We start from the raw sequence: 26731 nt of genomic DNA on the forward strand, positions 1-26731 counted from the left end.
GAAGATGATTAACCACTCAGTTGCCAGATGATAAGTTTCATTAGAAATAACAAGAAATTCATAAATTCAAGAAAAAATTTTTAAACTGTGAATGACTTTCAACATGCTATCTCAACATGAAATTCCCCCCTTTCCCCATTTTAAGAATGGCTTTCTAAATAGACAGTGGCCTAACGTTCACAGGAAACATGAGTTGGAACAATTATATTGAAAACATTGCCAGGGCCGCTGCGAAAAAGGTAGGCTCTCTCTACCGTGCTAGAAAACTACTGACACCTGAAAGTATCCTGTACCTCTATAAGGCCACCATTCGCCCATGTATGGAGTATTGTTGTCACATTTGGGCTGGTGCATCTGTTGCTAGCCTCTCGCTCCCAGACAAGGTTCAAAAGAGAGTCGCCAATCTGATAGGCCCTGAACTGGCATCTAAGCTTCAGCCTCTGTCCCATCGACGAAACGTTGCATCCCTCTGCCTGTTCTACAAGTATTTTAATGGTAAATGCTCTGACGAACTGCAGACACTTGTGCCCCCACGACGTAGACACCTTCAACAAACCTGGCAGGCAGCTAAATCCCACCTCCACACAGTAGCGATCCCTAGATGTAAAAGATCTTTCTACTCCAGTAGTTTCTTCCACAGAACCGCTAGACTCTGGAATTCCATTCCAGGTCCCTGCTTCCCTAACTGTACTGACATGCAGAAGTTCAAGTGCAACGTGAACCGACATCTTGCTGCCCAAATCCCAACATAGTGCCCCAGTAGTTGCTGCCCCTGATAGTAGCCCCTTACACCAAAGTGGCAATGGGCCTTGTTTGGGGTGAAAATGTAATAAAAAAAAAAAAAAAATGAGGACGAGAGGTGGGGGCGTCACTTTTTTAATTAATCATTTGGCAGTTTTCACTTTGGCATCTTCAGGCTTCTTATGTAACCTGTCAGATGATGGTATTATTTGGATTCTTCGGACTACTGTTCTCATCTTAAGTGTCATTCTCATAATGTTTTGGTTGATGTAACCTCTGACCTTCAGGTCTATCTCATTCCATCAGCCAGGACTGGATAGAGGTTCTAAGTAATTTGCAATTGTATTTTTCGGTTGCCCACACTGAGAATTGAACTTTCAACCTTCAAGATCACTTTTTCAATTGATTTTTCCATGTACTCTGACTACTGTACCATGAGTATGTGGTTGAAAGATCAATTCTCAGTGTGGACGACCAAAAAAAAAAAAAAAAAACAACTGCAAATTACTTATAACTTCCATCCAGTCATGGCTGAGAGAACGAGAGCATTCTACCCCAGTGAAGCAAATGAAGGGTTCCATTCAAAATTGTCCAAATTCCCGAGTTCAACAGAAACATTCCCAAGTTCAACAAAATACACCTGAAGAAGGTTGGAGGTTACATCGACCAAAACATTGTGAAAATGACTTGAGATGAGAACAGTAGTCCAAAGAATCCAAATAATATGAATAATCAATCCTCATCTCAAAAATTCAGAAATTGTCGGATGATGTCGACATGAAGTTGATGGAAATTGGCTTGTAAATTGGAAAACTACCCAAAGAAGACAGCAGAGATCAGTGGGAAGTAATGTACTATATTTTGTTATTCTAATAGGAAGCAGCATTAATAGAGTGGATGCCTGATATTCAACAATGGCACCGACCAAGATGAGGAAATAGTGTGAAACATGTAAATTAGTAATAAAAAATAATGTGAAAGGAGTTTGTGTTTGAAGGCTATGGCAATGCAGTTTGAGATTTTATTCTCGAAAATTTCAGGATATCAACACCTACCATCCTGTATGACACATTATGTTGGTTAATAAACGTAAGTTAATTGAAAATTATTTCTAATATTGTCATTATTCTTTTATATACTAACTTGTGTCTACGGCATTTCCCACAAACTGCATTGACAAAGCTTTCAAACACAACTCCTTTCACACTATGCACAATGCTTCAAGCAAACTACAACCTCCTTCTCCAAAAAAAAATTTTTTTTTACTCATATTGACCCTAAACAAGGCAACATGCCACTAACATGTAATTGGCAACTGTAAATTAATGACCATACTTATAGGAACGCTCTAAGTAGAGAGTTGAGCAACGAGATGACTGTTCACATTACATTGAAACTTCTGTATGTTAATACGGCCAGGGAAGCAGGAAACAAGGAAGGAATTCCCAAGTCTAGCAGAGTTGAGGGAAGAAACTTTCAGAGTAGAAGGCTCTCCAGCATTGGGGAAGCTTTAAAGTGAAGGTGTGGGATTTTGCTGTGTCAGGTTAGTCATGGGTATCTACATCTAGAGGGCACCAGTGCTATGAGTTTGTCGGAGTAAATCCCATTAAAGTACTTGTAAAACAAGCACAGGGATGCAGCATTGCAGTGATGTGTCAGGGGTTGGAGCTTGGTTGACAGTATAGGACCTATTAGATTGGTGATTCTTTTTTTTGGAGTCCGTCCAATAGGGAGAGATTAGTAGTTAATGCAGCTGTCATGGCAACAATAATCCAATGCTTGAGTGAATATTGGTTTTGTAGTGATATAGGATACTTGTAGGCATGAGAAGTTTTCTAGCTCAGTAAAGGGAGCCCACCATCTTTGCAGCAGCGTTGATAATGTCTTGTAGGTATTTGTTCCAATTCATGTTACCTGGGAATTTTAGGCCAAGGAGTTTGAATGATAAACTCTCAGCTCATATGTGATTATTCATGGCGATCATTTACTGGAAAGGTTCCTTGTAATTGTTGAAAGAAAAGAGCTTTGTCTTAGTAGCATTAAATCTTACCATCCATTTACGTTCCCATTCTATTACCGAGTGGAGTTCATTTATGTAGACTATGCATAAATATGGGATACCCGCAGGTGTGATAAGTTTTCTAGCCCAGTATAGGGAGCCTATGCATAAAATTATATATTTATGTTTTGCCTTACAGATGATGATCAAATTGAAAGAACAATATAACATTATATTGAGCGGAGATAATGGTAAGGCACTTTCATATTTATTCATTATATTTTTAGCTGTATGAACATCCACTTCTGCATTCACTATGCAGGTCGTGATTATTCTAAGGTTATTGTTTAATTCAGTGAGTGCAGCAACAAAAAATTCTCAAGCAAAACCACAAGTCCAGTTTATAAACAATTAACAGATGTTTATTTCTTTGGAGTTAACAAATAGTATTTGTTTTCGTAGGTTGAACGGCAAGCTTGCAGAGTGATATCTTTTAGCCCAGCCAACTGAAAACACTAGTCCAACCAGATATAACAGACCCTTTGTTCATGAGGACCACCGAAAACCAACTGCCTCCTCAAATGTCTAATAATTCCAACTGACTGCACCCCCCCCCCAATGCTGGTTGCCTTTTCTTTTCATCTCCTTGAATCTTTTCACTCCTATGGGATTCTGGTCCATTCGATCACCTAGAAGCTGATGACTTGAGATATCTACTGGAGATACCGACTAGACAGTGTCCATTCAAAAGGCCTTATCTGCAGATAATTTTAGATGTTATTCTTCTCAAATATGTTAGTCTCAATGTGATTCCTCGTTTAATGGGGTATTTATTTTATTTGAAATTAAAAAGAAACACCTATTGGGTGGCCGGACTTCAACCAGATATATTTTCAATTCTCTGTGTGTTCCTTTGGCTGAGTGTCTATCATTTGCAATGTCTGCCATTCGTTTGTATCACTAAAACACGCAGCCTAACGCATGTTTACAGTTGCTCTACTGACAGACATTTTATTTTCCAAAACCACAAAAAAAAAAAAAAAAAAAAAAACATAAAAATATTTTTCTGGGATATTATTGTTTTAGGTTCGATTGAAAATATTGCAAAAAAAAATTGCAACCAAATTTTACAGGAGGATTAAAGGGAATGAATAATAATAACAACTTAGCACATTATTGAGAAAGGCTGTTATAACGTTTTGGCCTTTTTGCTAAGATCAAAATGTAAGAGAACTTGACAGGGTGTCCTTGCTGCAAAATAAAGCGGAAGGAACGCCCGATCATGCTTTCTTCAGTTGTTGTGTGTTAAATATCTAGACCACAAATGGTCGCAAATTTTTGTATAACAACTCAAAATTAATATTGTGAATTGGTTGGCAATTTGACCCCCAAAAGAATCAACTGTCAAATTCCTGTGCGTGCATCTTCCTCCCAACAATCCATCTTCCTTCACTGTCACTGAAAGATATATTGTTATATTTTCATATATCAATGTCTTGTCATTCTTTTTAAGCACTGCAGTTACAGACTTAAGCAGTACTGAGAGTATGTCTATGAGGTGATGGCTTGTATTAATCCAGAACATCCCTTGCAACTAACTACAACTTAGGTAATTCACAACATTAGACTTCTATGGGACATGGAGAGAAGTTGAATGATGGTTTGAATGTCACATAGGAGGGCATCTTGGGGAGTTGAATCTTTCTCTGATTAAGATCTGATTGTGTTCTTAGAGAACCAGCTTACGATTAAAATCAGATGTGACAGAAATAGATTACATTTCTCGATATTCCAAAAAAGGTGAATACAAGTTCTTGCTGTGAATGTTTTACTGGGAAGAGCCACCAGAGATTGGAGCTCAGTCGAGCATCTATCTTGAAGTACCAATAGAGAAAGACTATTAAAAAGGAATGAAGTATGAGTATATGTTTCCTGCCTGTGCATGGTACTGTTGTACCTTAGCCTTGCGCATAAGCTAGCCTCTTAGCTAGTCAAGTAAATGAGCCACGTCCCCATTTTTATTTTTTGATAATAGAGCGCCCCTAAGATGCCCATTCCCCACTCATTTTTGTCCTTGGCGTCCCCAACTTAAATTCATCTTGGAAGAACACCATCCACTTCCAAACTCCATCCATTTCTCTTTTCCTCCCACATAAATCTGTTCATTAAAGTTTCTTTACGTTCTAGATACACAGAGAAAGAAATTAGAGTTCTTTGCACGGATAGTAGTAAGACGAATTCTTGCTGCGAATGTTTTACTGGGAGGAAACACTAGAGATTGGAGCTTAGTCGAGCATCTACTTTGAAATACCAATAGAGAACGACTAGCAACTTCTCCTCCTTAGGAGATGAGCTGTAGAGAAGCGAAGAGATCATTCTCAGTAAACATGCACGTGTGCAGTCAGTGCACAGGCCGTGATCATCCCGCTCGTTGCACCCGTTGCAAAGCAACTGTTGGACTAAATGCAGCATCTTAAGCAAAAGCACAATAAATAATTAAAAGATGCTTATTTGTTTGAAGATTACAAATAATACAAGTTTTTCTTAGGTTGAATGAGAGACTTGCAGAATGAGATCTGTTATCCCTGCCAATGAAAAATACCAGTTCAACCTAACACAACAATCCCTCTGTTTGCGAAGACCACTGAGTCCACTGACTACCTTAAATGTCCAAATCTAACTGCCTCTGTTTGTCCAGACGACTGGCTTTCCCTGTTTCTCATCTTCAGTATTATTTTTACAACATTTTGGCCGAAGTAACCTCTGACCTCCTTCAGGGGTATTTTTTCGAACTCGGGAATCTTTCAGTCAAACTCAGAAATCTTTCTGTTGAATCTATGACGGTAGCATGCTCTTGTCCCTTTAGCTATAACTAGATAGAAGTCCCAAGTAATTAGAAATTTAATTAAACTGGTGAAAAATATGGTGAAAATTTGAGATAAAAAAAAACTGGGGTGCTTTTTTGGACCACTCTGTATATTTACATGTGTGTAAATAAATAAACATAATGATATGCATGTTTCTTTTAGAGAATATATATCTGTTTATTTCGGTTGGCACCATGTGTGTTTATGAATATATGTAGTGTGCTTGTTTTGTTAGTGAGAGAATGTAAGTACTAACTTGTGAGTGAGAATTGTCAGTTAAGAGTTAAGAGTGTATATGTTGATGCTATGCTTAGTACATTGTCGATATCTCGTTATGTGTATGCTGCTTAACGAGAAACCTATAACCCCACCCTCCTAAGGCACTTAGTTAGATGATGATGTACATATACGTTCTATATGAAAGATAATAGAAAAATAGACTAATTTGTATTGTGACGTACGCACTTGTGTTGTCTAAAAAATAACAGTAAAAAGAGGGAGAAAAAACACTGTGTTTGGGTTTTTATACTGTGCACAAGATTTTGGAAATGAATATTTCTTGCACTGTGATTGGTCGAAATAAATTGTGATTTGAGCTTTTGACCAATCATGGATCAATACATAAATACTACTATCTCTAACATGTATTATTTTCTTTTTTTTTCTTGTGGTATTTTTACCAAAATGGAGGAATAAAGGAATCGATATTGTTTCTCTTTTAACAGGTGCTGCCAATGCGTTGTTATCAATGAGTCAGAAATTGAGTTTTTGGTTACCAAAGTTGAATTCCAGCATTTTAGGCAGGAAAGAATTGACTAACAACGAGCTGAACCAATTCTTAAAGCTTCGCGAAGAAATGTTGTTGCTTATGAACACTTTAATCAAATCTTTTGGGATGCCCGACACACCTGCAAAAAGAGGTGAAGGTGTATTGGAAACCAGGTAAAATGAAATTATTAGCATCAAAAACCCAAACGTATACCAGCTTTAGTTAATGACAAGATTGAGTAAAGAAAGGGGTACTGCAGTAGAGCGTATAATCATGGATAGACATTACTAATTTCCAAAGTAAAATAGCAGTGAATACAGTGCTCGCTATATATAGTTCTTTGTATTAGTAAGTTAGCATAAAAAAAAAAGATATGTAGGCTATTTTACTACTACATCTTCGCTTGAACTAATTTCCTATGAAATTTTGTTCAATATCTTTTCATTTTGAGAGCAGAACACAACCGTTTTCCGTTTTCTTTTTTCTATTTCATGAGGGAGAAAAATAGAAACATGATTCCTCCTACCAATGTATCTGATAACAGCCTAGCAGAAAAAAAAACTGGAGAATAAATGTTTAATGGAATGCAAAAGCTAGGAGATTGCTCAGATTATCAGTGAGAAAATGCTATGAATTTCATTTATCTTTGACGTATACCTACTGCTGTTACTCTTGCTGCTGTTTGTTTGTTTGTTTGTTTGCTAGATAAAGAACAAGTTATTCACACTGTCCACCTCATTTGGGTCATATTGGATAACTTTAGCTAATGTTTACGTATTTAGAATGTGCATTTCTCAATACAAAATGTGTATTTCTCAAAATTATTCCTGATATAATAACATTTAGCAAAAATAAAATTTAAAAAATGTTAATGCTTATACAGAATTATTTTTTTCTTGCAATAAACTCCGTGATTTAGTGATTTTTGCCTAAACTTTGAATCTACCAGTTGGGAGACATTTCTCTCCTGAGCTAGAAGGTGTTGAAGCCACACAACATGTTTCTATACTGAATATGTATATCTATATATATACAAATGTATATTCCTGTCTGTTTGTTTGTTTGTTCACAATTTGATTAATATATACAAAAGGTTCCCTTTTTTTACTCTTTCATTTATTTCTATATGTAGTATGATTCTTGCAAAATATACAATTAAGATATCACCTCATTTGCATATTATATTAAGAAAAATCGATTTTACTAAATAGCGGTATCTTAATTAATATTTCTAGTGAGATAATTGTTTTAAGTGTTCTATTTAAAATTGTTATTTAATAAACTTTAGACAATAATTATATTGATAATATATTTAATTTAATTTATTTGGAATTATTATTTCCAACATCGACCTTTTTAAAAACTTTTTTTTAGAGTTATTTGCTCCTAGAAACTTTGAAACATAAAAAACAAACTATTCACCAAATAAAATAATTTGGTAATCTCAATAAGTTTCTAGCTTGAAAAAATAATTCCGTGTCGATAGAAAAATGTTTGGCTTTTATTGTTTTTTTTTAATATTCAAACAAAAAAATCACTTACGAAAAAACTGCAAAGATTTCATTTTTTTTGTTTTTATTATTCTTTAAACGGCTATCCAGAATCGGTAATTTTTTACGATGTGACCCAGTGTCGTTTAACCTCTTACAAATATGAAGATCTACTTTTTTTTTTTTACCTAATACGTTTAAACAGCCTTTATAAATAATATGAAAGAAGAAATTTTGAAAAGAGAGGGAGATCACTTTTCTATATAAATTTAACGTAAAATGAGCACTCACTTTTTGTCAACAAGACATGTCACCACTAGCATTTTTTTCAAGTTTGGCGATCGAGGGGGTGAGGACAAAACATGACAAATATAATTTGTTTTTTTTTTTTGGAGGGGGGGGGGAATTACGTTTGAAACATAAAATAATGATAAATTTAATTAATTTTTATGAGACCATTCTGTACTTTCACCTAACAATTTCATAAACAAAACGAACTCTAAAATATGACAAATTCAATTTTTTTTTTTGGGGGGGGGGGGTTACATTAGAAACATAAAATAACGGAAAATTTCATTTAATTGTTTTTGGAATTAAATTTTGGTAGATCTTCATTTTTGTTTTTAGGTGTTAAACAATGCTGGGTCACATCGTAAAAATTTACTACAGAATCATTGCTTTGAATTCAAACTTAAGTTTGAATTCGAAGCACACACTTTTACAAACAAAAAGACTCCACCATCCTAAAAAAAAACAAAACAAATCGACCCCCCCTCCAAAAAAAGCAAATAAAAAAAAGACCCTCCTAAAAAAAAGCAATTCGAAAATTTCCTTTATTTTCAAAAAAAAAAAAAAAATGAAGAAAGTGCCCTTACAAAAAATAAAAAATAAACGCACGCGTTAATGTTTATAAACGTTATTCTTTTAGTGTTATAAAATCGTGAGTTTTCTTAGGACAGTGGGCAAAACAGTTTCAAGTTACCTTTTTCCCTTACAAGGGGCGTGCAATAAGTAATGCCCCTGACTCACTTCGAATTGTCTGATCTAGCTGAAATTTTGCATGTGCAATGATTTATATCTCTACGGGTTATGTGGCAAATTACAGCTCTAAACTGATTGTGGTTTCTGTTTTACATGTGTTTGAACTGAGTCAGGTGTGAAATGGAGCCTATTGAATGTCGAGCAGTGATCCGGTTTTGTATTTGAAAGGACGCACACCACAGGAGATTTTTGATGAAATGAAAGAAACTTATGGTGATAATGCCCCATCATATGACCTTGTAAAACGCTGGCATCGTGAATTCAAACATGGGCGGAAGTCTGTGGAAACAGCTCCCTGACTTGGTCGCCCCCCTTCTGCCATTGATGAGGCATCTTTCAGTCAAGTTGAGGCTGTCAGTTTGGAAGATCAGCACATTACTATTCGCCAAATAGCCCAAGATGTCAAGATTAATACAGGGTCTGTGGAAACTATCATTCATGACCATTTGCATATGCATAAGGTGTCTGCCAGATGGATTCCTAGGTTGCTCACACCATTCCAGAAGTGAGAACGCATTGAGTGTTCGAGGATGAATTTGGAGATGTGCCAAGAAGATGAGTCAAAGTCTTTCAAAAGACTGATTACACAGGATGAAACCTGGGTCCATCACTATGATCCAGAGACCAAAGCCCAGTCAATGCAGTAGAAGCACTTGGACTCACCACCTCCAAAGAAGGCAAGGGTGCAGCCCTTCGCTGGCAAGGTCATGCTCACAGTCTTCTGGGATCAGGACGGAGTAGTGATGACAGATTTCCTGGCAAAGGGTAGCACAATTACAGAAGCCTATTATGCTTCACTTTAGAGGAAATTAAGGGAAGCTATCAAAATCAAGAGGTGGGGCAAGATCAGTAAAGGTACCCTCCTCCTGCAGGACAACGGTCCGGTTCACAACTTGCATGTTGCCAGATCAGAATCACGAGCATGTGGTTATGAAATCCTTCCCCATCCTCCCTACTCTCCTGACCTTGCACCCTCTGACTTTCAGCTCTTCTCAGCCATGAAGTTGTTTTTGAAGGAAAGCGTTTCCCAGATGATGCAGCCTTGATTTCTGAAGTCATGTCATGGTTGGAGGACCAACCTCGGGTGTTCTACAAAAACAGTCTCCAGAGCTGCATCAAACGATATGAGAAATGCATAACTCTGTGTGGTTCCTATGTAGAGAAAGACATATAACTGTGCCAAGTTTCGTTGCTCTACCGCTATGGGAAGTGGATCAGGGGCATTAGTTATTGCACATCCCTCGTAATTCGCGTTCAAGATTCGAGCCTGCCAACTTGGCCAATTTTTTTTTCTTTTTTTTTTGCAATCGTACGGGTTTCGCTCCTATTTTTATCGAAACAAAAGTTGTAATGATTTATTTTTAATTATTTTTTGGGGGGGGGGGAATTTTCTTTACAGTGCTCAATATCCGGAAAATAGTTTCTTCTCTTTGTATCCCTTCTGCCGAAATATCTGGTGGAGAGGGTATCACATACTTCTTTTTTGGGGCGATTACATTTACATGGTTTTATCCGTTCTTTTATTTTTGAAATTGTCGTGGGGGTATCCACGTTGCCCATGATGAAAATGATTAGTACAGCAGGGGTGTTCCAAATGGAACTTCATGTCAACCCAGGCAACGCCGGGTACGCATGCTAATATACATACATATATATATATATATATATATATATATATATATATATATTGATGATGTTATTTTTTTTAATCTAATAGACCCAGGAAATATATTTATTCAAATAAATAAATAGTAAATGAATTCAATTCAATTTATTTGGCAGAAAATAAAACAATCGTTTCAGATGCCATTAAAGGAAAGGGTGGTAGAAATTTACACAAAAGGTGACACAATAGCCCGGCACTTGTCCAAATTCACATTGAATTGCTGCGTTGGTAGTACATTTATTACTTGACTTTGGTCTATTCCAGGTTCCAGGGATTCTTATTAAGAAAGCAACCCTCCTTCAGTTCAACTGAAATCGGCAATGAAATGGTTTTAGTGTTTGTATAGACCTCTTTCTAGTGCAGAAGTGAATAATAGACCCCAAGGTATATCATAATGCTCATTGATGAGATAGTAGGCATAAATAAGATCACAGCATAATCGTTGGCGTTCAAGAGAGAAAAGGTTAGCTTCTTGAGTCGGTTTTCATAGGGCAGATCTAATAGACCCTGCACCAGTCGAGCAGCCAGTCTTGTAACGTCACCAGATGCTGGATATCACGTATTAGATATCGAGAAGAGGCTGGATACCACACTCTAGCAGTGGTCTGGCGAAGGAGGCATAAAAAAGGAAGATATATTAATTAAATTGCAAACGGGATCGTTTAATTATTGAAAAGATTGGAATTGTTTATATTGTTCGGCTCTAAACGTTTTAATGTGTAACGATTTTTATGAATGCATCTGGTACTGATCAAACTTGCTTAACTTCAGTGATCTATTGAGAACTGGTGTGTCAGTATAATTATACTTTAATCTTGTGCCTGTGTCTTCCACTTGTGGCTAACTTGTCAACAAAGGGAGATAACCTATATATTTTCTATAAATGTTAACAATTGATAATTTTATTTATTGCTGGTATTATTTTATATCGTACACGGGCAACACTGGGTAGCTTTGCTGATCGTTAATATGTTTTGATTAGTTTTTTATATTTTTTTTTTGTTGGATTTTATTGTATTCTCTTGATTGATCGACTTCTTCGCAGTGTAACTTGCATGGTGTTTTCACTGTCAGAGATTATATTGATCATCTTCCTAGAACAAAGAGGATTGTAAAAAATCAATAAGACCAAGAAAACTAATGTATACATTAATACTATTGTCACTAACTACCTACCTACCTAGTTTTATGGGTCCTGGATATGACCTTAAACTATATCCGATGGTGAGGCCCCAGCTTAATTGCCATTGCTCCCAGGTTCACTCTGATCCGGAGTGGTAGTACCTGTTAGGGTCCCAACTATGCATTAAATAGAAAAAAAAACCCAACAAATATATCCTATTAAAAACTTTTTTTTCAAAATAACTGGATTCGGCATTAAATAACCTAAAAAGGATTGATATGCTGTAAAACAAAAACAACCAATCAACTAACCTAGTTTTGTCACACTTTAAACTGATACTAATATATCTATTTCTTTCTCTTTCTCTCTCTCTCTCTCTCTCTCTCTCTCTCTATATATATATATATATATATATATATATATATATATATATATATATATATATATGTAAAAGAGAAGCTTAGCTGTTATAGAAATCAATATGTTAACAGTTGGAAAATTGAAGCTAGTTTCAATAAGGGTAATATTTTTCAAGAAATTTTATGGTTTTCAAGGAGACGATCTGGTATGTGGGAGTCAGCTTGAATTTTGCTAGTCCAATATAGAAGATGATCTATCTAAATACATTTCTGAAAGTAATGAGATTATTCTTCATGAAATGAAGATGCAAGAAATACAAAGAACTGGAATGAAAAAAAAAAAAAGTATCAAAAGTTGAAAGAAACCACACGATGCATTCTTACTGAATTTACAGATAATGACAGAAAAGATTTTTTGAGAGCACCCTAGTTGTAGCCCAAGAACGAGTCACTCACACTAGGTTTATCAAACTCTACATTCACAAAGCTGCAGAATCACAAATGTTTAGATTATTGATTGAAAGAAGTTTTACGATAATATCATTTTCACAGTCGCTTGTATATCCCTGTAAGGGGAGATAACTACGTTAGATTTTTGGAGTTCTTGCAAGGAGTTGGTTCTACTTTTGTGCTTCTTTGAAATTTTCACCTTAATCTTAATAAACCAAAGTGGCACTCACTCTAGGAGTGTTGAAGGAAGTTTCATGGGAATATCATTTTCACAAGTGGTCTCCAGTCGCTTGTATATCCCTGTCAGGAGAGATAACTACGTTAGATTTTTGCAGTTCTTGCAAGGAGTTGGCTCTAATCTGGTACTTTTTTGAATGTTTTCACCTTAATCTTATCTAACTGAAGTGGCACTCACCCTAGGCGAGTTGTAATGCAAGAGAAGAAAGCTTAGTGCATATTACATCAGAATTATTTATGCTAGCAAAACATCAATATAAAAAATGGAGACATGACAGAGTCGCTCAGATATTATATCGGAATATGATGAGTGCTTGATGTGAATCTCAAAGACAGACTTAGTTCTGATGACCTTATAGGGAGATTAAATCTGGACAGTATAGGAAGATGTGTGCAGAATAGGAAACTTTGATAGTATGAACTCTTTGAAAGAATGGATGAGAATTCTTGAGGTAGTAGACGTAGAAAAGTTATGGGTGAACGTCCAGTTCACAGCAAAAAGCAAAAGAAAACGTGGGAGGATGTGATAAGGATAGACTTGAAAAAAAAAAAAAAAAAAAAAAAAAAAACGAGGATGTAAACTCTTTGAATTGGATCAAAATCAGAAGTGATACAAGAGAACGACAGTGTCAAATTTGTTTAGGACATGCGTATATCAACTGATAAGGTTCATGAACATTCCAACCCCCACTTAATACAGGGTGTTTCAAAAGTCTTGGGAACATTACAAATTCGTATATCTCATGAACTATTCCAGGTAAAAAAATGAAACTGGTGTCATTTTAAAGCTTGCTTAATCAAGTTTTTGGTCATACTAATGATTTTCGTCTTATCTTTCCATGTGCAGTAATGGCGTTCTCTAAACAAGACAAGGCGTTTTGCGTCCTCCAATTTGCAAAGACTGAATCGTGGACATGTGTTCAGCGTGCATTTCGCAGGAAATTTAAAAAAGAAGTCCCTGAAAGGAAACCCATTGTCAGATGGTATGCTAAATTTGTGAAAGATGGGTGTTTGTACCCAAGTAAGCGAACAGGTCGCCCTTCAACTTCAGAAGCTGCAGTTGAGCAAGTCCGGGCAGCCTTTCAGCGGAGCCCCCGTAAATCAGTGAGAAGAGCCAGCAGGGAACTTCAGCTTGCTCCAGCAACTGTCTGGCGTGTCTTAAGTAAACGACTTCAAATGGTACCTTACAAGCTCAAGTTGGTCCAAAAGCAACAAGTCTATGTGCCGCCCCTTCCAAGAGATATTTACGAACTAAAGGCTCGAATAACGGCAGTTGTGGGAACCATTGACGTCAATATGCTGGAACGCGTTTGGCAGGAAATGGACTATCGACTAGATGTCTGCCGTGTGACGAATGGTGCTCATATTGAGCAAGTTTGAAGATTCCCCACAAAACTTGAAACTTTAACCTTTCCAACGGTACCAATTTCATTTTTTAACTCCTAATAGTTTTTGAGTTATTAAAAATCGTTATGTTCCCAAGACTTTTGAAACACCCTGTATTTCTAAGCAAAAACAAGAGAACTTGCTTGATCCTTGACATAGCCTGCCCCTTTCATACCAGAGTACAGGATAAAGAACAGGAAATAAATAAATAAATAAATATCAAGATATAAAATGGGAATTAATTAGACTATGGAAATGTAAAGAAATTAAGGTGACTCCTGTTGTAATCAGAACATTTGGAATCACAACTAAAAGCCCCCATAAATAGCTTAAACAGATTGACGAGACATTTTTTTTTCAATTCTGAAAAAGGTTTGCCTTTTAGGAACGGCGTAAATTTTCAGATACATATCGAATGTCTAAAGGAGTGTTTCTCAATCTGTTTGCCTTTGTAGAATCCTTCAAGGAACTCGTACATAAGAAAATATTTTATTTATTTATTCTTCATAATGCAAGCTATATTTTCTTTTTTTATAACGGGTTTAGGTAAAAATTGTCTCTCTAAAAAATTATCTATATATATAAAAGCGAAAATGTGTGTATGTATGTTCGCTTTTTGCATATGTCCAAGAAAGGCTTTTTTCCGAGAAGCGGTCGGTCGGCTCACAACTTCTTAAAACTTTTTATATCACATATAAATCATAATATCTACGAGTTAACAATGGCGATAGCCTGTCTATTTAATTTGCTCGACTTTGAAAAGATAAATATTCAACATTTTCCGCTCGCCGCATGTAGATTGGGCTTTTTCGTATAATAAAAGCGACACTAATTCTGGCGGTATTTTTCCGGTCGCGACCGCTGGAAATGTCCGAAAGCAATCAGATTTGATCAATGTGGAAATATTTTCTTTATATCAGACAATTGCTATTCAATTTGGACAATCCCCTTGTTAATTGAAGTTGTCCCCCCCCCAACATCTTGGGAAAATAAAAATAAAAAGCATTCCCGCAGTAAATAAAATACTATCCCGCAGCCAAAGTTGACCTCATTAAGTCATTAAAACGTGCACCTGCCAATTCTAAGTAATTAAATAAATTCAAACGCGGTGGCCCAGTGATTAGCGTCGCACGTTTTTTTTTTTTTCACACTTTAATTTCTAACTTTGCCTCAAGGGTTCGGGTTCGATCCTCATACTTACTTAACAAAACTTTTTGTTTTATTTTACCCCTCCCCCCGGAGTTTTGATTTACCCAAAACCACACACACCTCCAAACATCCGGGCAACGCCGGATACCCCCCCCCCGCTAGTTAACAATAAAAAAGAACAAACATAACTATATCCTTTTCCAATCTATTCACAATTCTGTACATAACGAGTGTATCTATATATGTGTTTGTACATAATGAGTCTCTTGTTAACATGTGTCTATTTAATGTGTGTGAAATCTTCCAATATGCTATCATCTGGTGTATAAATGTTTCTCTTATTGATGTGTGTATAATAGGTATCTATACGTGTCGAGATACTAAACAGTCTATAGACAGAAGGATGGCTAAACATATTTTATATTTGTGCTGGACAAAGAACGGCATGCCTTGAATCACAATCGTTTTTGTCTGTTCTGACGTGCTCCTGAAATGTAGCCATGTCTCTCACGAAAAACTCAAACAACCAAACTGTTTCATATTTACATTCATTGGGGTAACGAGGTGTTGGTTCCGAGGTGTCACGCCGTTTTCTACTCCACAACTGCATATGTTCATTTTCCTAGTCCACTGCTTCCATGCCTGCCATTCGTTTCTGTCTCTACCCCACGACTCTCAGCTACAGACTATTCAACCCCTCTCTACTTTCTTTGTGTAATCTAAAACTCACTTCCCTTTCTGATGTCACTCTCCACGTAGCATCAAAACACACCACCTGTTTTTTTTCCCCAAATATATTTTGTTTATCCATTTTCTTTGTCCTAAAACTTAAAATTCTTAAAACTGCATGATACATTCTTAGTGAAAAACATAATTATCAGAATAACATTTCATTCATCAAGCTAGATTCCTGGAAACTATTTAATGTAAACATTTTAACTGTAAATATTTATTTCGTTTTAATAGCACATCTTCTGACATTCTACATTTACAATCATAATAATCAACTATTTTACTTTCCGGTGGTTTCCGGTAAACTAACATCATGACACATGTATAAGAAAATTAAGTCTGAAAAAAAAAAAAAAACATACAAAAAAATAAATAAAATAAAATGAAAAGTGCGTAAGTAAAATTTCTGTATCTGTTGAAGGAACCCTTGGCACGTTTTTTAGGAACCCTAAGGTTTCAAGGGACCCTGAGCAGGAAAAACGTTAAGTCAAGAGAATTGACCTGATCTTAAAAAAAAATCACACTTATGAGAATAATACAGTGGGTGCTTGATGTGAGTCTTAAAGACAGACTTAGTTCTGATGACCTTATAGGGAGATTAAATCTGGACAGTATAGGGAGATGTGTACAGAATGGGAAACTTTGATAGTATGAACTCTTTGAAAGAATGGATGAGAATTCTTGAGGTAGTAGACGGATAAAAGTTCAGGTTGAACGTCCATTCACAGTAAAAGGCCAAAGAATACGTGGAAGGAAGGGATAAGGATAGACTTGAAAGAAACGGGGATAAATCAAGATCTGGTCAAAAGTAGGTCAGTTTGAAAGTCACTTTTTTAAAAACCGCCCAACACATGCCAGCATGTAAAATAGACGTTAAACAGATTATTATTTATTTATTCACTCACTCACTCACTCACTCACTTACTCACTGAGTCAGTCAGTCAGTCAGTCAGTCACCCACTCACTCACTCACTCACTTACTCACTCACCCACTCACTCACCCACTCACTCACTCACTCACCCACTCACTCATTAGGAGTAGTCACACAGATCATCATCAAACATTTCTCTTTGAGAACAACTTGTGATGTTCTTTGGAGTATGAGTGACAGCAAGTCTCTCCAGATTTCCAGTATTCTCCACCTCTTTCACTAACCTTTGCAGAGGAATCCGGGTTATTGCAACAGCTGCTTACCATTTACTTCTCATTGGTGGGGATCATTAATCTTCACTGGAATTTGTATGTCAGTAAGCCTCCCCAAGGTCCCAATCCTCTTTGCAATCATCCAGCAGAGGTTTGGATAGTGTTTTCTCTTCTCGGTCTTTCCATCCTCCTTGATCTTCCTTGATTATTTGGTATGGCGGCAGTTTATGATCACGCACACACGCACACACTCACACAAACACACACACAAAGTGGGGGAGCAGGGAGGTTAACTTACAATTATATAGTTTATTATTATTATTGTTATTATTATTATTATTAGTAGTAGTAGTAGTAGATGATGATGATGATGATGATGCTGTATATTCCGTTTCTGTTTTTAGGGTAACAATATTTGAAGTGATGCATGCGGGAGAAAATTGGTTCACGTTCGCATCAAATGTCATCGACAGTCAAGATGCCAAATTAATTGAAGATGTATGTATTTTTTGATTTCGTCAAATTTTTCAAAATTTTTTTTTATATTTTTACGCATATTTTTTTTCCAAACATATTTTCTACTCCTGATCCTCCAAAATAACAACTGAATTCTAAAAACGCATTCTCAATCACATTCCAGTCTTGACCTATATTTTATCCATCCATTTTGTAAGAAAATCCATCCCATCGCCATACCCTACAACTAGCTATTATACTAGAACCATTATTATTATTATTATTATTATTATTATTATTATTATTAGTAGTAGTAGTAGTAGTAGTAGTTCTCACTAGGAGTTCTCACACTGACCATCATCAAATCAAAAATTGCTCACCGACAACAGCTGGTGGTGTTCCCTGGAATTTGTGTGACGAGTCTCCCCATATTACCAGTACTCTCCACCACTTTCAATAACCTTTGCAAATGTTGTTTGACTTCCCGCTGCCAATAAATATTGGTCTTCACTAGAATTTGGGTGGCAATAAGCTTCCTCAAGATCCCAGTCTCCTTCGCACCCATCCAGTCGAGGTCTGATTATTGTTTTCACGCCTTCAGTTTTTCCATCCTACTTAACCCTTCAACTATTTTATGTGGTGCCAGCCGATGCTGGCACTGCAAATATTCTTTTCTTTTCTACTTGGGAGTCACCGTTTATCAAGACCGGACGCCACTCGAGGATAATGGTTTATAAATGTAGAATAGTAGTGTAGTAATCGCTAATGGAGCAAATTGGGTAGAAATTGATTATTTATGGGGACGGCTCAACAAGAACTTGTTTACATTGGATTTGAAGGTTACTATGTTGTAGTCAACTAGGAAGTAGGCCAGCGGAACAGTGTTCCAAAAGTGGGCCGTTCTGGGAAAGAAGTTTTGTTCATGGAATCTGCGTTTAGATTTAGGCAGAGTTGGTGAGTGGAGGAAATTGTATATAGTGGTTGTAGCTAGTCGAGTATTTTTTTGTGAAAGTTTGGCAAGGGGTAGCGATAGATTGGAGTTCAGTCACCTTGTCTACTTCCATACAGGTAATCCCATTGCATTTGATTTAGAAGCACAAATAGGCCATAATACTTGACTGTTTTAATTACATGCAGAAATTACTTTTTTATTGTTGTTATGTCAACATTACCTTCCTCTCAAACTCGTTTATTGATGTACTAAGGGTTTTCTGCTGCGCCCCCACCAGTGGAGACGAGCGCATAGGATGCGTTCGCAACTTGGTAACAATTTTCACTCTTCTGTTTTTTGGATTGTTCCAAATTGTTTTCATGCATTCGTTTTCCAAACAAGAACAAAACATGTAAATAAGTACAAGTCAACAGGGCACAACTTTGTTCACCGGCTTGATTCTGTTGTTAGCATTTTTGCAAGAGGTACAGCATGAAGGTTGCCAACATCACTAATTGATACTATGAAATCGACTGGGCTCAAACTTTGCACTCTCAGGCCGTCAGTCTGCATTGTTATCCATTTAAAACTTGTCACATCCCTCAAACCACAGATGACACATTTTTTTTTTTAATTCGACTCCTACTCATGATCCGTCAAAATAACACTTAAATTACAAAAACGCATTCTGAACGACATTCCAATTTTAACCTACATTTTATCCATCCACTTTTGTAACAAAATTCTTTCCTATCATAGTCATGGCTTACTACTAGTTATCACCCCAACACCATTACTATCCATATTATTAGTAGTAGCATCACTTTATTTACCTTCACACAGGTAATCTCGTTGCATATTAACTTATGGCAGGGTCTCTAGACTTCGAAGATGCAAAAATAATTAAAGACATTGTTTTTCTGGTAAAACCACAGTTTAGTGGCCTGAACACAATGCAATAAAAAATTGTGTGCAGGCAATAAATATTGTTTTATATTGTTTTCGTTAATACATTGCTGGATTAAACCAAGAACATGAAAGATGCTCGACTGAACTACAATCTCTGGTTCCTCCATGTACGACATTTATATCTTTATAGCTGCAACTCGTCTTCCTACCACAACCCTTTTATTCCTCTCTCTGCCTAACATCAAACAGAATTTCCATAAACATAGTTTGTATTCATGATCTTCCCATCTGTTAAACACATCACCATGGGACTGCTCCTCTGCAAACTACAACATGACTGTCTTTAAATCTAATGTAGACACAAAAAAAATACTTTTCTTAAAAAATCAAATTTTGGGTACTTATGCAGAATATCGATCATGTTAAAACATGTTTCGTCAGCAATTCCGGCAGATAAGGTAAACCATTGGAAGATGTTGAAACGTTTAGCCAATGAAATCGCAGCAACCAACAATTGACAAATGCAATAAAAATATATGCCGGAAAGTTCAATAATTTTTTACAAAAATATTAAAGCCAACATCTCCTACCTACACAGGGTTGAAAAGGGGTAAGCAAATAAAAGAAAAGTACTCGTGTAACATGTTTGTTACATGTCAACACTCGGGACCCACACGTTGTATGCACATAGTCGCAAGGAAACAAAGACAAGGAAAGACCTTCTTTTTTTTTTTCAATTGAAACAACAGACATTTATTTACAGTATTTTTTTTTTTAACGAATCTTACTTTCATGATTGCTGGAAAACTGCTTCCATGTTACCAGTTTGGGATAAAGACGAGACGACTCATTTAAAAAAAAAAAAATGGCACTTTTAAATTGCATGGTGGCCAGCATTTCTTTTTTCTTGTGCGTTTCACTAATTGGTGCCAGATGGTGCTTCTCATTCAAAGTCGACCAAGCTCATTCTTATCATTACATTTAAATTGTTTATTAATTTCAAAATAAAAACTGGTCTGAAAATATAGGTTCTTTTTAATCAAATGTCATAAAATTTTAACCATAAAATAGTATTAAAATCTAAAAGACTGCAAATTTTCATGTAGTTTTGACCCACAGAACAAAAGATGTGAGCATTTCAATATTCAATTTGGTGCCACGTATACATAAATCCATATATAGTCTTCTCGTATGTACTCCAATGTGCTTCACAAGACTCTGCCATGTCGAACATGTGGTACTCTGTCTTTGTCTAGCCATGTTTAGGACATGTCTTTGCCTGTCGCTATCGGGTCACATATGTAACACATCTATTTCTTCTTTTCTCGGGCAACGTTTTTCCTTTTTTTTTATAATCTTTTTCTTTTCTTCTTTCTTGCCGTGACGTCACCTCGCACATGGGTCAGTCATTTGCATATGTTAGCTGTTGCTGTTGCTGCTGCCATACATTGGTCCACGTTCTGTTACATTCATGCAGTTTACACACCATGCTATTTTTCAGATAGGATTTTCAAGTTACCTTCAATTTTTATGGTATCTTTTGTTAATTGGATTGTAATATTATGTAACCTGCCAGAACAATCTGCCGGAATAAAAAACGCGGCCCACATTTTGCATAGGTACCAAATTTTTTTCTAGCTCTTCATTTTCAATTCTCTCATTTTTAGAGCGTTAATTTTACCCGTCCTGGGACGGGTATTCTTTTTGTTACTATATATATATATATATATATATATATATATATATATATATATATAAAATATATCAATTCCTGACAAGAATTTCTTGACATCTCTATCGTTAGATATTTCTTCTTACTTTTTTTTTTTTTTTTTTTTTTTTTTTTTTTAACAGGCGAACAGTCTGCACCTTCAGATTATCTTATGGATCTGTAATACTCTCCTTCGTTTTTGCCCTGATCATCCCACGACCATGCTGGAGGCCAAGGAGGCCCTCTATGCCGTGTGTCCGACACCTGAGCAGCTGTTGCAAGAGATCTGTTCAATATTTCCAAAGGTGAAGACCATGTCGGACAAAATCACTAGGTAAAACATACACCTTTCATATTCACTAATTGCTTTTAATACTGCTTCTGGACTTCAAGTAGAAATCACGATACTTATTAGAAAATAAAATAATTCTCTATTAACAAATGCTAATTTTTCTGGGCAAAAAGAAACAGGGGTAAATGGTTATTTTTATTGATAGAATTTCCTCCTTTTCTATTAATTCTGTAATAATTATCCACTCCAATGTGTATACTAGTCATATGCTACAATATACTACAGACAATGTAGTTGTGGTTTCGATCCTTGCCAAAGTCAAGTCATGCTGATTTCGGCTAATTAGCATAAACGCATATCCATGGGTAACTTTTAGGTGCTTATGCACTTATTGAACCACACTATCTTTAAAATAGTATTTTCAAGTTAAATTAAAGTTTTACAATATCCTCTTTTTTTTTTAAATTAAATTGTGAGGGGAAAGTACAGAATAGTTACAAGACTCCCTCTTCTCCTCATGTTAAGAAAGGCTTTCTAAATAATAACGTTATTATTTCAGCATGGTTCAATAAGTGCATAAGTACTAAATTTTATGTATGTAAAAATTATCAAACACACACACACACACACACACACACACACACACATACACATATACTAGCAGGGAGAGTCGGCATTGTTTGGGATTGAATGTTTCACCCTCCCATATATTTATCGTCATAAAATCGGCTAAATCGATCATTTTTTAATCAAATCGATTGATTGCATCCCTCAGTTTGGAACCCTCTTCTCCCTGCAGTGTACCAAGAGGAAGCTTCACGTATCTCCCTGCAGTGACTTAATCCACAATACATTGTAGTCTACATTGAAATGTAGAGAATCTGCTGTTGATTTTATACAATTATCTGTAAATAATGGACTGACTTAAAGTTTAAGATGCAAAAGTCAAGTATCATGGCTCAATTGTTCTCGAAACAGAAACATTCATTTCGAACGCGCCCCTGTCTTATCAAAGAACCAATTATTGGTCATTTTATGAAATTATTTTTACATGATCACTTAAATTAAAGTTAAACGTACAAAAGTCAAGTATCATAGTTCAGTTGTGCTCTAAAAAGAAACATTCATTTCGAACACGCCCCTGTCTTATAAAAGAATCTACTGTTGAATTTATAGGCTATGCCTTTCTGCTTGTGCAGTGTTAAAACGTCTCAAATGCACTTGTGATGTTGGGCCACATAAAAGTGTTAACTATAGTCAAAATCGAACTTCCTTCTTTAATACGATTTTTCGATTTTCGATACTTATTGGGAGCATTCCAATAGCAAAAAAAAAAAAAAAAAAAAACTTGCGAAAGAACACTCCCAGACACTAAGTACCTTCGTATGAAATTTTTAAAAATTCGACCCAACCGTTTCCGAATCCATAGGGAACGAACTCACACACACAGTTGCTTTTTTGTATTAGTAGAGATAGGAATATAAATAAAAATGCATTCTGTCTAAAGGGACGACTTAATGCAAGCATTTGCGTGCAAGGCATGGGAACTCTACCACTTAGATAAGAAATTTGAACACAAAGCCAGTGTTCCTACGCTAACACTATCACTAATAAAAACAACGATAAAATTAATTTAATATTTAAGCGGTAAAAACCATACATACTTTCAGGCAAGGCTTTGTAGCCAAGTAGTAAAACGTCAGACTACAGACAATGTAGTGCATTCGATCCTTGTTAAAATCAAGCCATGCTGATTACTGTTAGTTAACAAGAAACAAACACCCATGGATTGTTTTTATGTACGTAAAGAAAATGACCTCCCATAATCTATCTATATATCTATAAAAAGTGAAAGTGTCTGTCTGTGTGTGTACATTTCCATGCTTTGTCAATTTTCAGTCTACAGACTCGAAATTTGATATACAGGGTACTGAGATTTGGGAAAATCGATGTGATCGGTTTTCGGCCAGAAATTTGGCGAGTAAGGGGTCAAAGTTCAACGATTTTACTTTTGAGAACTCTACCAAACTCCTCCGACAATTTTGGGTCTAAACACTTGAAATTTTAGATATAGGTTCCTTGGATATGGATCTAACTTAATAACTTGATTTGAGCCCAAAACAATAAATATTAAGGGGTCATAATAGGGGTCAAAGTTTTAAAAAATTGACCGCTTTTTTTTTTTTTGCTCAACATACACCTCCAAATACCGGGGCAACGCCGGGCACGCATGCTAGTATATATGTTATGTAATGTGTTATTATTAAGATGGCGTATATATTCTTGTATTGCTGCTGTTGTTGTTCGTTTTGGGAAGAGTCTTAGTGAGAAATTAGTCTTAGGAGTGTTCATGTGTTGAGTGTTTACATGTCTTAAGATGTTCATGTTGTAAGAGATAGCATATTGGAGACATAAACAGGTATATATAAAGAGAGAGACAGTTCTGTATGAACGGGAGTGTTTTTATAAATATTGATACATATATTTCTTACCTATTTTTGAGATGATGATTTTCACAAAGTTCTTATAATATAAATGGACAATACCTTTTCTGTTGAATAACAACACGGAGACGCAGATACAAAAACACATGCTGACGTCCTTTATTTCATCTTCAACCGGTTGGACATGATTTTATCTCAGGGATTCAAAGTTGTTACATGGTTATTTCTAAAACCCTCTCACTTCTAGAGGGTGCCTTGATTCTAACGGAGAATCGGTGTGAACTTCTCTGCTTCTCTCCAACTCTTCTCCCAGACTGCATCTAAAACTCTACCTATATTGAGAACTGTTCACGTCATTGCATGATTAAATATGTGCTCATAAAGCACGTTGGATGACATGCATCACGTTGCCAAACTTGACATGACCCCGAGTTCAGTAACCTGTTTTTCAAATAACATGTTTACAATTTCAATTAACGATTAAATTCCTTATTTTAATTTCCATTTTTATAACAGAACAAATTTCATCATTACATTCCTTTCCCAATAAACAGATTTGTAAGCTAAACAATTTCAATTCCACATTCCTTATTTCAATAGCATTCTGTATTTATTTTAACTTATGATTGGAATTTTCAATTCCAAATCTAGCTTCGCAAGTTCGAATCCTTGACTATCCTATCTCATATTTACATTTAACTAATTCCCTATTTTTTTACTTACATGAAAAGGGGACAGCCCTTATCATGTAACATATATATATATATATATATATATATATATATATATATATATATATATATATATATATATATATATATATATATATATATTGTGCTACAAAACAGATACTGTCAAGAATTGTATAAGTCAAGTGAATTAAAGGAATAAATTATAAGATGGTCAACATCATGAATTTTGGAATATAACTTTTTGTCATTTATTCTCTATATTGCTTTGTAATCACATTGAGGTTCTTAAATAAGGATTGATATATATTATAAAACATATATATTTGTACAGAAATGTGTGTGTGTATATATATATATATATATATATATATATATATATATATACATTAGTGTTGGGACGATTAATCGAAATCAGAATCTGGAATTGGAAAAATCAGAAGATTTGAGGTGTCGGAATCGGTATCAGAATCGGAAAAATTGATGCCTGTTTTCCGATGCCAAAACGATTCTTTTAATTGCCTTTTTTTATTTTATTTTATTTAAACCAAACTCTTCCATTGCTGGTAATAACGATAAAATAATAAATATATATTGATTTTAAATTACCAGGAAAGCTAAAATCGATAGATCATCCTTCACAAGTGTAATTTTACGTTTACGAAAATATCTGCATATTTAACATGTGTGTTTTTTTTTACGGAAATCAGAGGAATAACAATCTCATAGTTAAATAATTAGAGATTTATAAAGAATCGGAATCAGAAGCGGTAATTACATCGGAATCGGGAATTTACCAAGAATCTATAATTGTATCGGAATCGGGAAAATATTGGAATCATCCCTTTACTAATATATATATGTGTGTGTGTGTGTGTGTGTGTGTGTGTGTGTGTGTGTGTGCTTTGCCAAAAGGAACGACTTAATGCAGGCATTTGCGTATCAGGGAGGAAACTCTCTATTATTTAGGTAAATGAATTTAAATACAAAAGGGGGTTTCCCACGCTACTACTAATAAAAACGATAACAAAAATAATCATCGCTAATAAAAACAATAAAATGAAATTGTATGTTACTAAACTACTAACTGTATACTAGCTGGTTTTGTTGCCTCGTGATTGCTTTGCAAAATTCGCCCCTTGAAATACTTAGAAACATTAAAATAATATACATTTCATTCATAGCTTTATAAACACGAAATAAAATCTCTTCTCATTAATTCATATAGGTGGATAAACGTTAACGTTGTGGTAATTTCAATACAAAAAATATCCTTTTAAAAACAGGGAAAGAAGAAATCAATTTGCCATTTCACTTGCAGTTTATAAATAGATCACGACTTGTTGAAAATCACGTTGGCCCCTTTTAAGAAAGGAACATTTGAACACAAAACGCTAAACAGGAAAATAAAGCAATATTGTGGCGCAGAACTACTTGTTATATTAAAATCAAGACAATTATTGAATTGAAATATAAACCAAATAATAGTTAATTAACAAAATGTACTTTTTTAAAAAACTAATACGCAAATTAGTAAACCTTGCGACTGATATTATGTAGACATAAGCAGTATATAAAAAGATGGCGTATCTATTGAGTAAGAGGTTTGCCTTTTTTGTGTCGTTCTTGGCCTTCGGAAAAAATGTTTTAAAATTGGGCTTAAGTAGGACCCCCCCCCAACACTCCCACCACACACACATAAATACAAATTTAAAGGGGTAACCATGATAAAAGAGGCTGGCCAAGAGAAAAAATCATTTAAAATTTACAACAGAGACGAGATGGATCAACCAACCTCACCGTCCCCCCTTCTTTTGGAGTTGGCTTTGTACCTAAGTTTTTTGTTCATTTTCCCAATTGTATTTTTCTTTTTCGTGTAAATAAAAAATTTAATATCTCAAAGTATAGTATCTGTTCCGGCATATACTGCAAGCAAAGACCATGTGGGGGCAACCCCACATATAAGACCTTGGTCAATGTAGGGGCATCCCTTCATACCAATTGTCACTATCCAGCTCCCCTACTCCCCGGGGAGGTGGTCCCCATTTCCCCCTTCACTCCTCACATTAAAACTCGGCCTTGTGCCTAATTTGCTCAGTGAGTGAACAAATAAATACCAACCTCACATATAAGACCTTGGTTAATG

General features: G+C 35.5%; 1 protein-coding gene across 1 annotated transcript in view; it reads left to right on the plus strand.

The window, feature by feature from the left end:
• LOC145241411 (axonemal dynein light chain domain-containing protein 1-like) overlaps positions 1-26731 on the plus strand; it is a 182933-nt gene that overhangs the window by 88633 nt on the left and 67569 nt on the right. The window contains exons 17-20 of the mRNA XM_080104340.1: positions 2940-2991; positions 6333-6549; positions 17558-17651; positions 21304-21494. Coding sequence (XP_079960466.1) covers positions 2940-2991; positions 6333-6549; positions 17558-17651; positions 21304-21494 — 554 coding nt within the window. The remainder of the gene's footprint in view (positions 1-2939; positions 2992-6332; positions 6550-17557; positions 17652-21303; positions 21495-26731) is intronic.

Source organism: Euprymna scolopes, chromosome 20 (genome assembly GCF_053919585.1).
Source record: "Euprymna scolopes isolate OS-2025 chromosome 20, ASM5391958v1, whole genome shotgun sequence".
NCBI lineage: Eukaryota > Metazoa > Mollusca > Cephalopoda > Sepiida > Sepiolidae > Euprymna > Euprymna scolopes.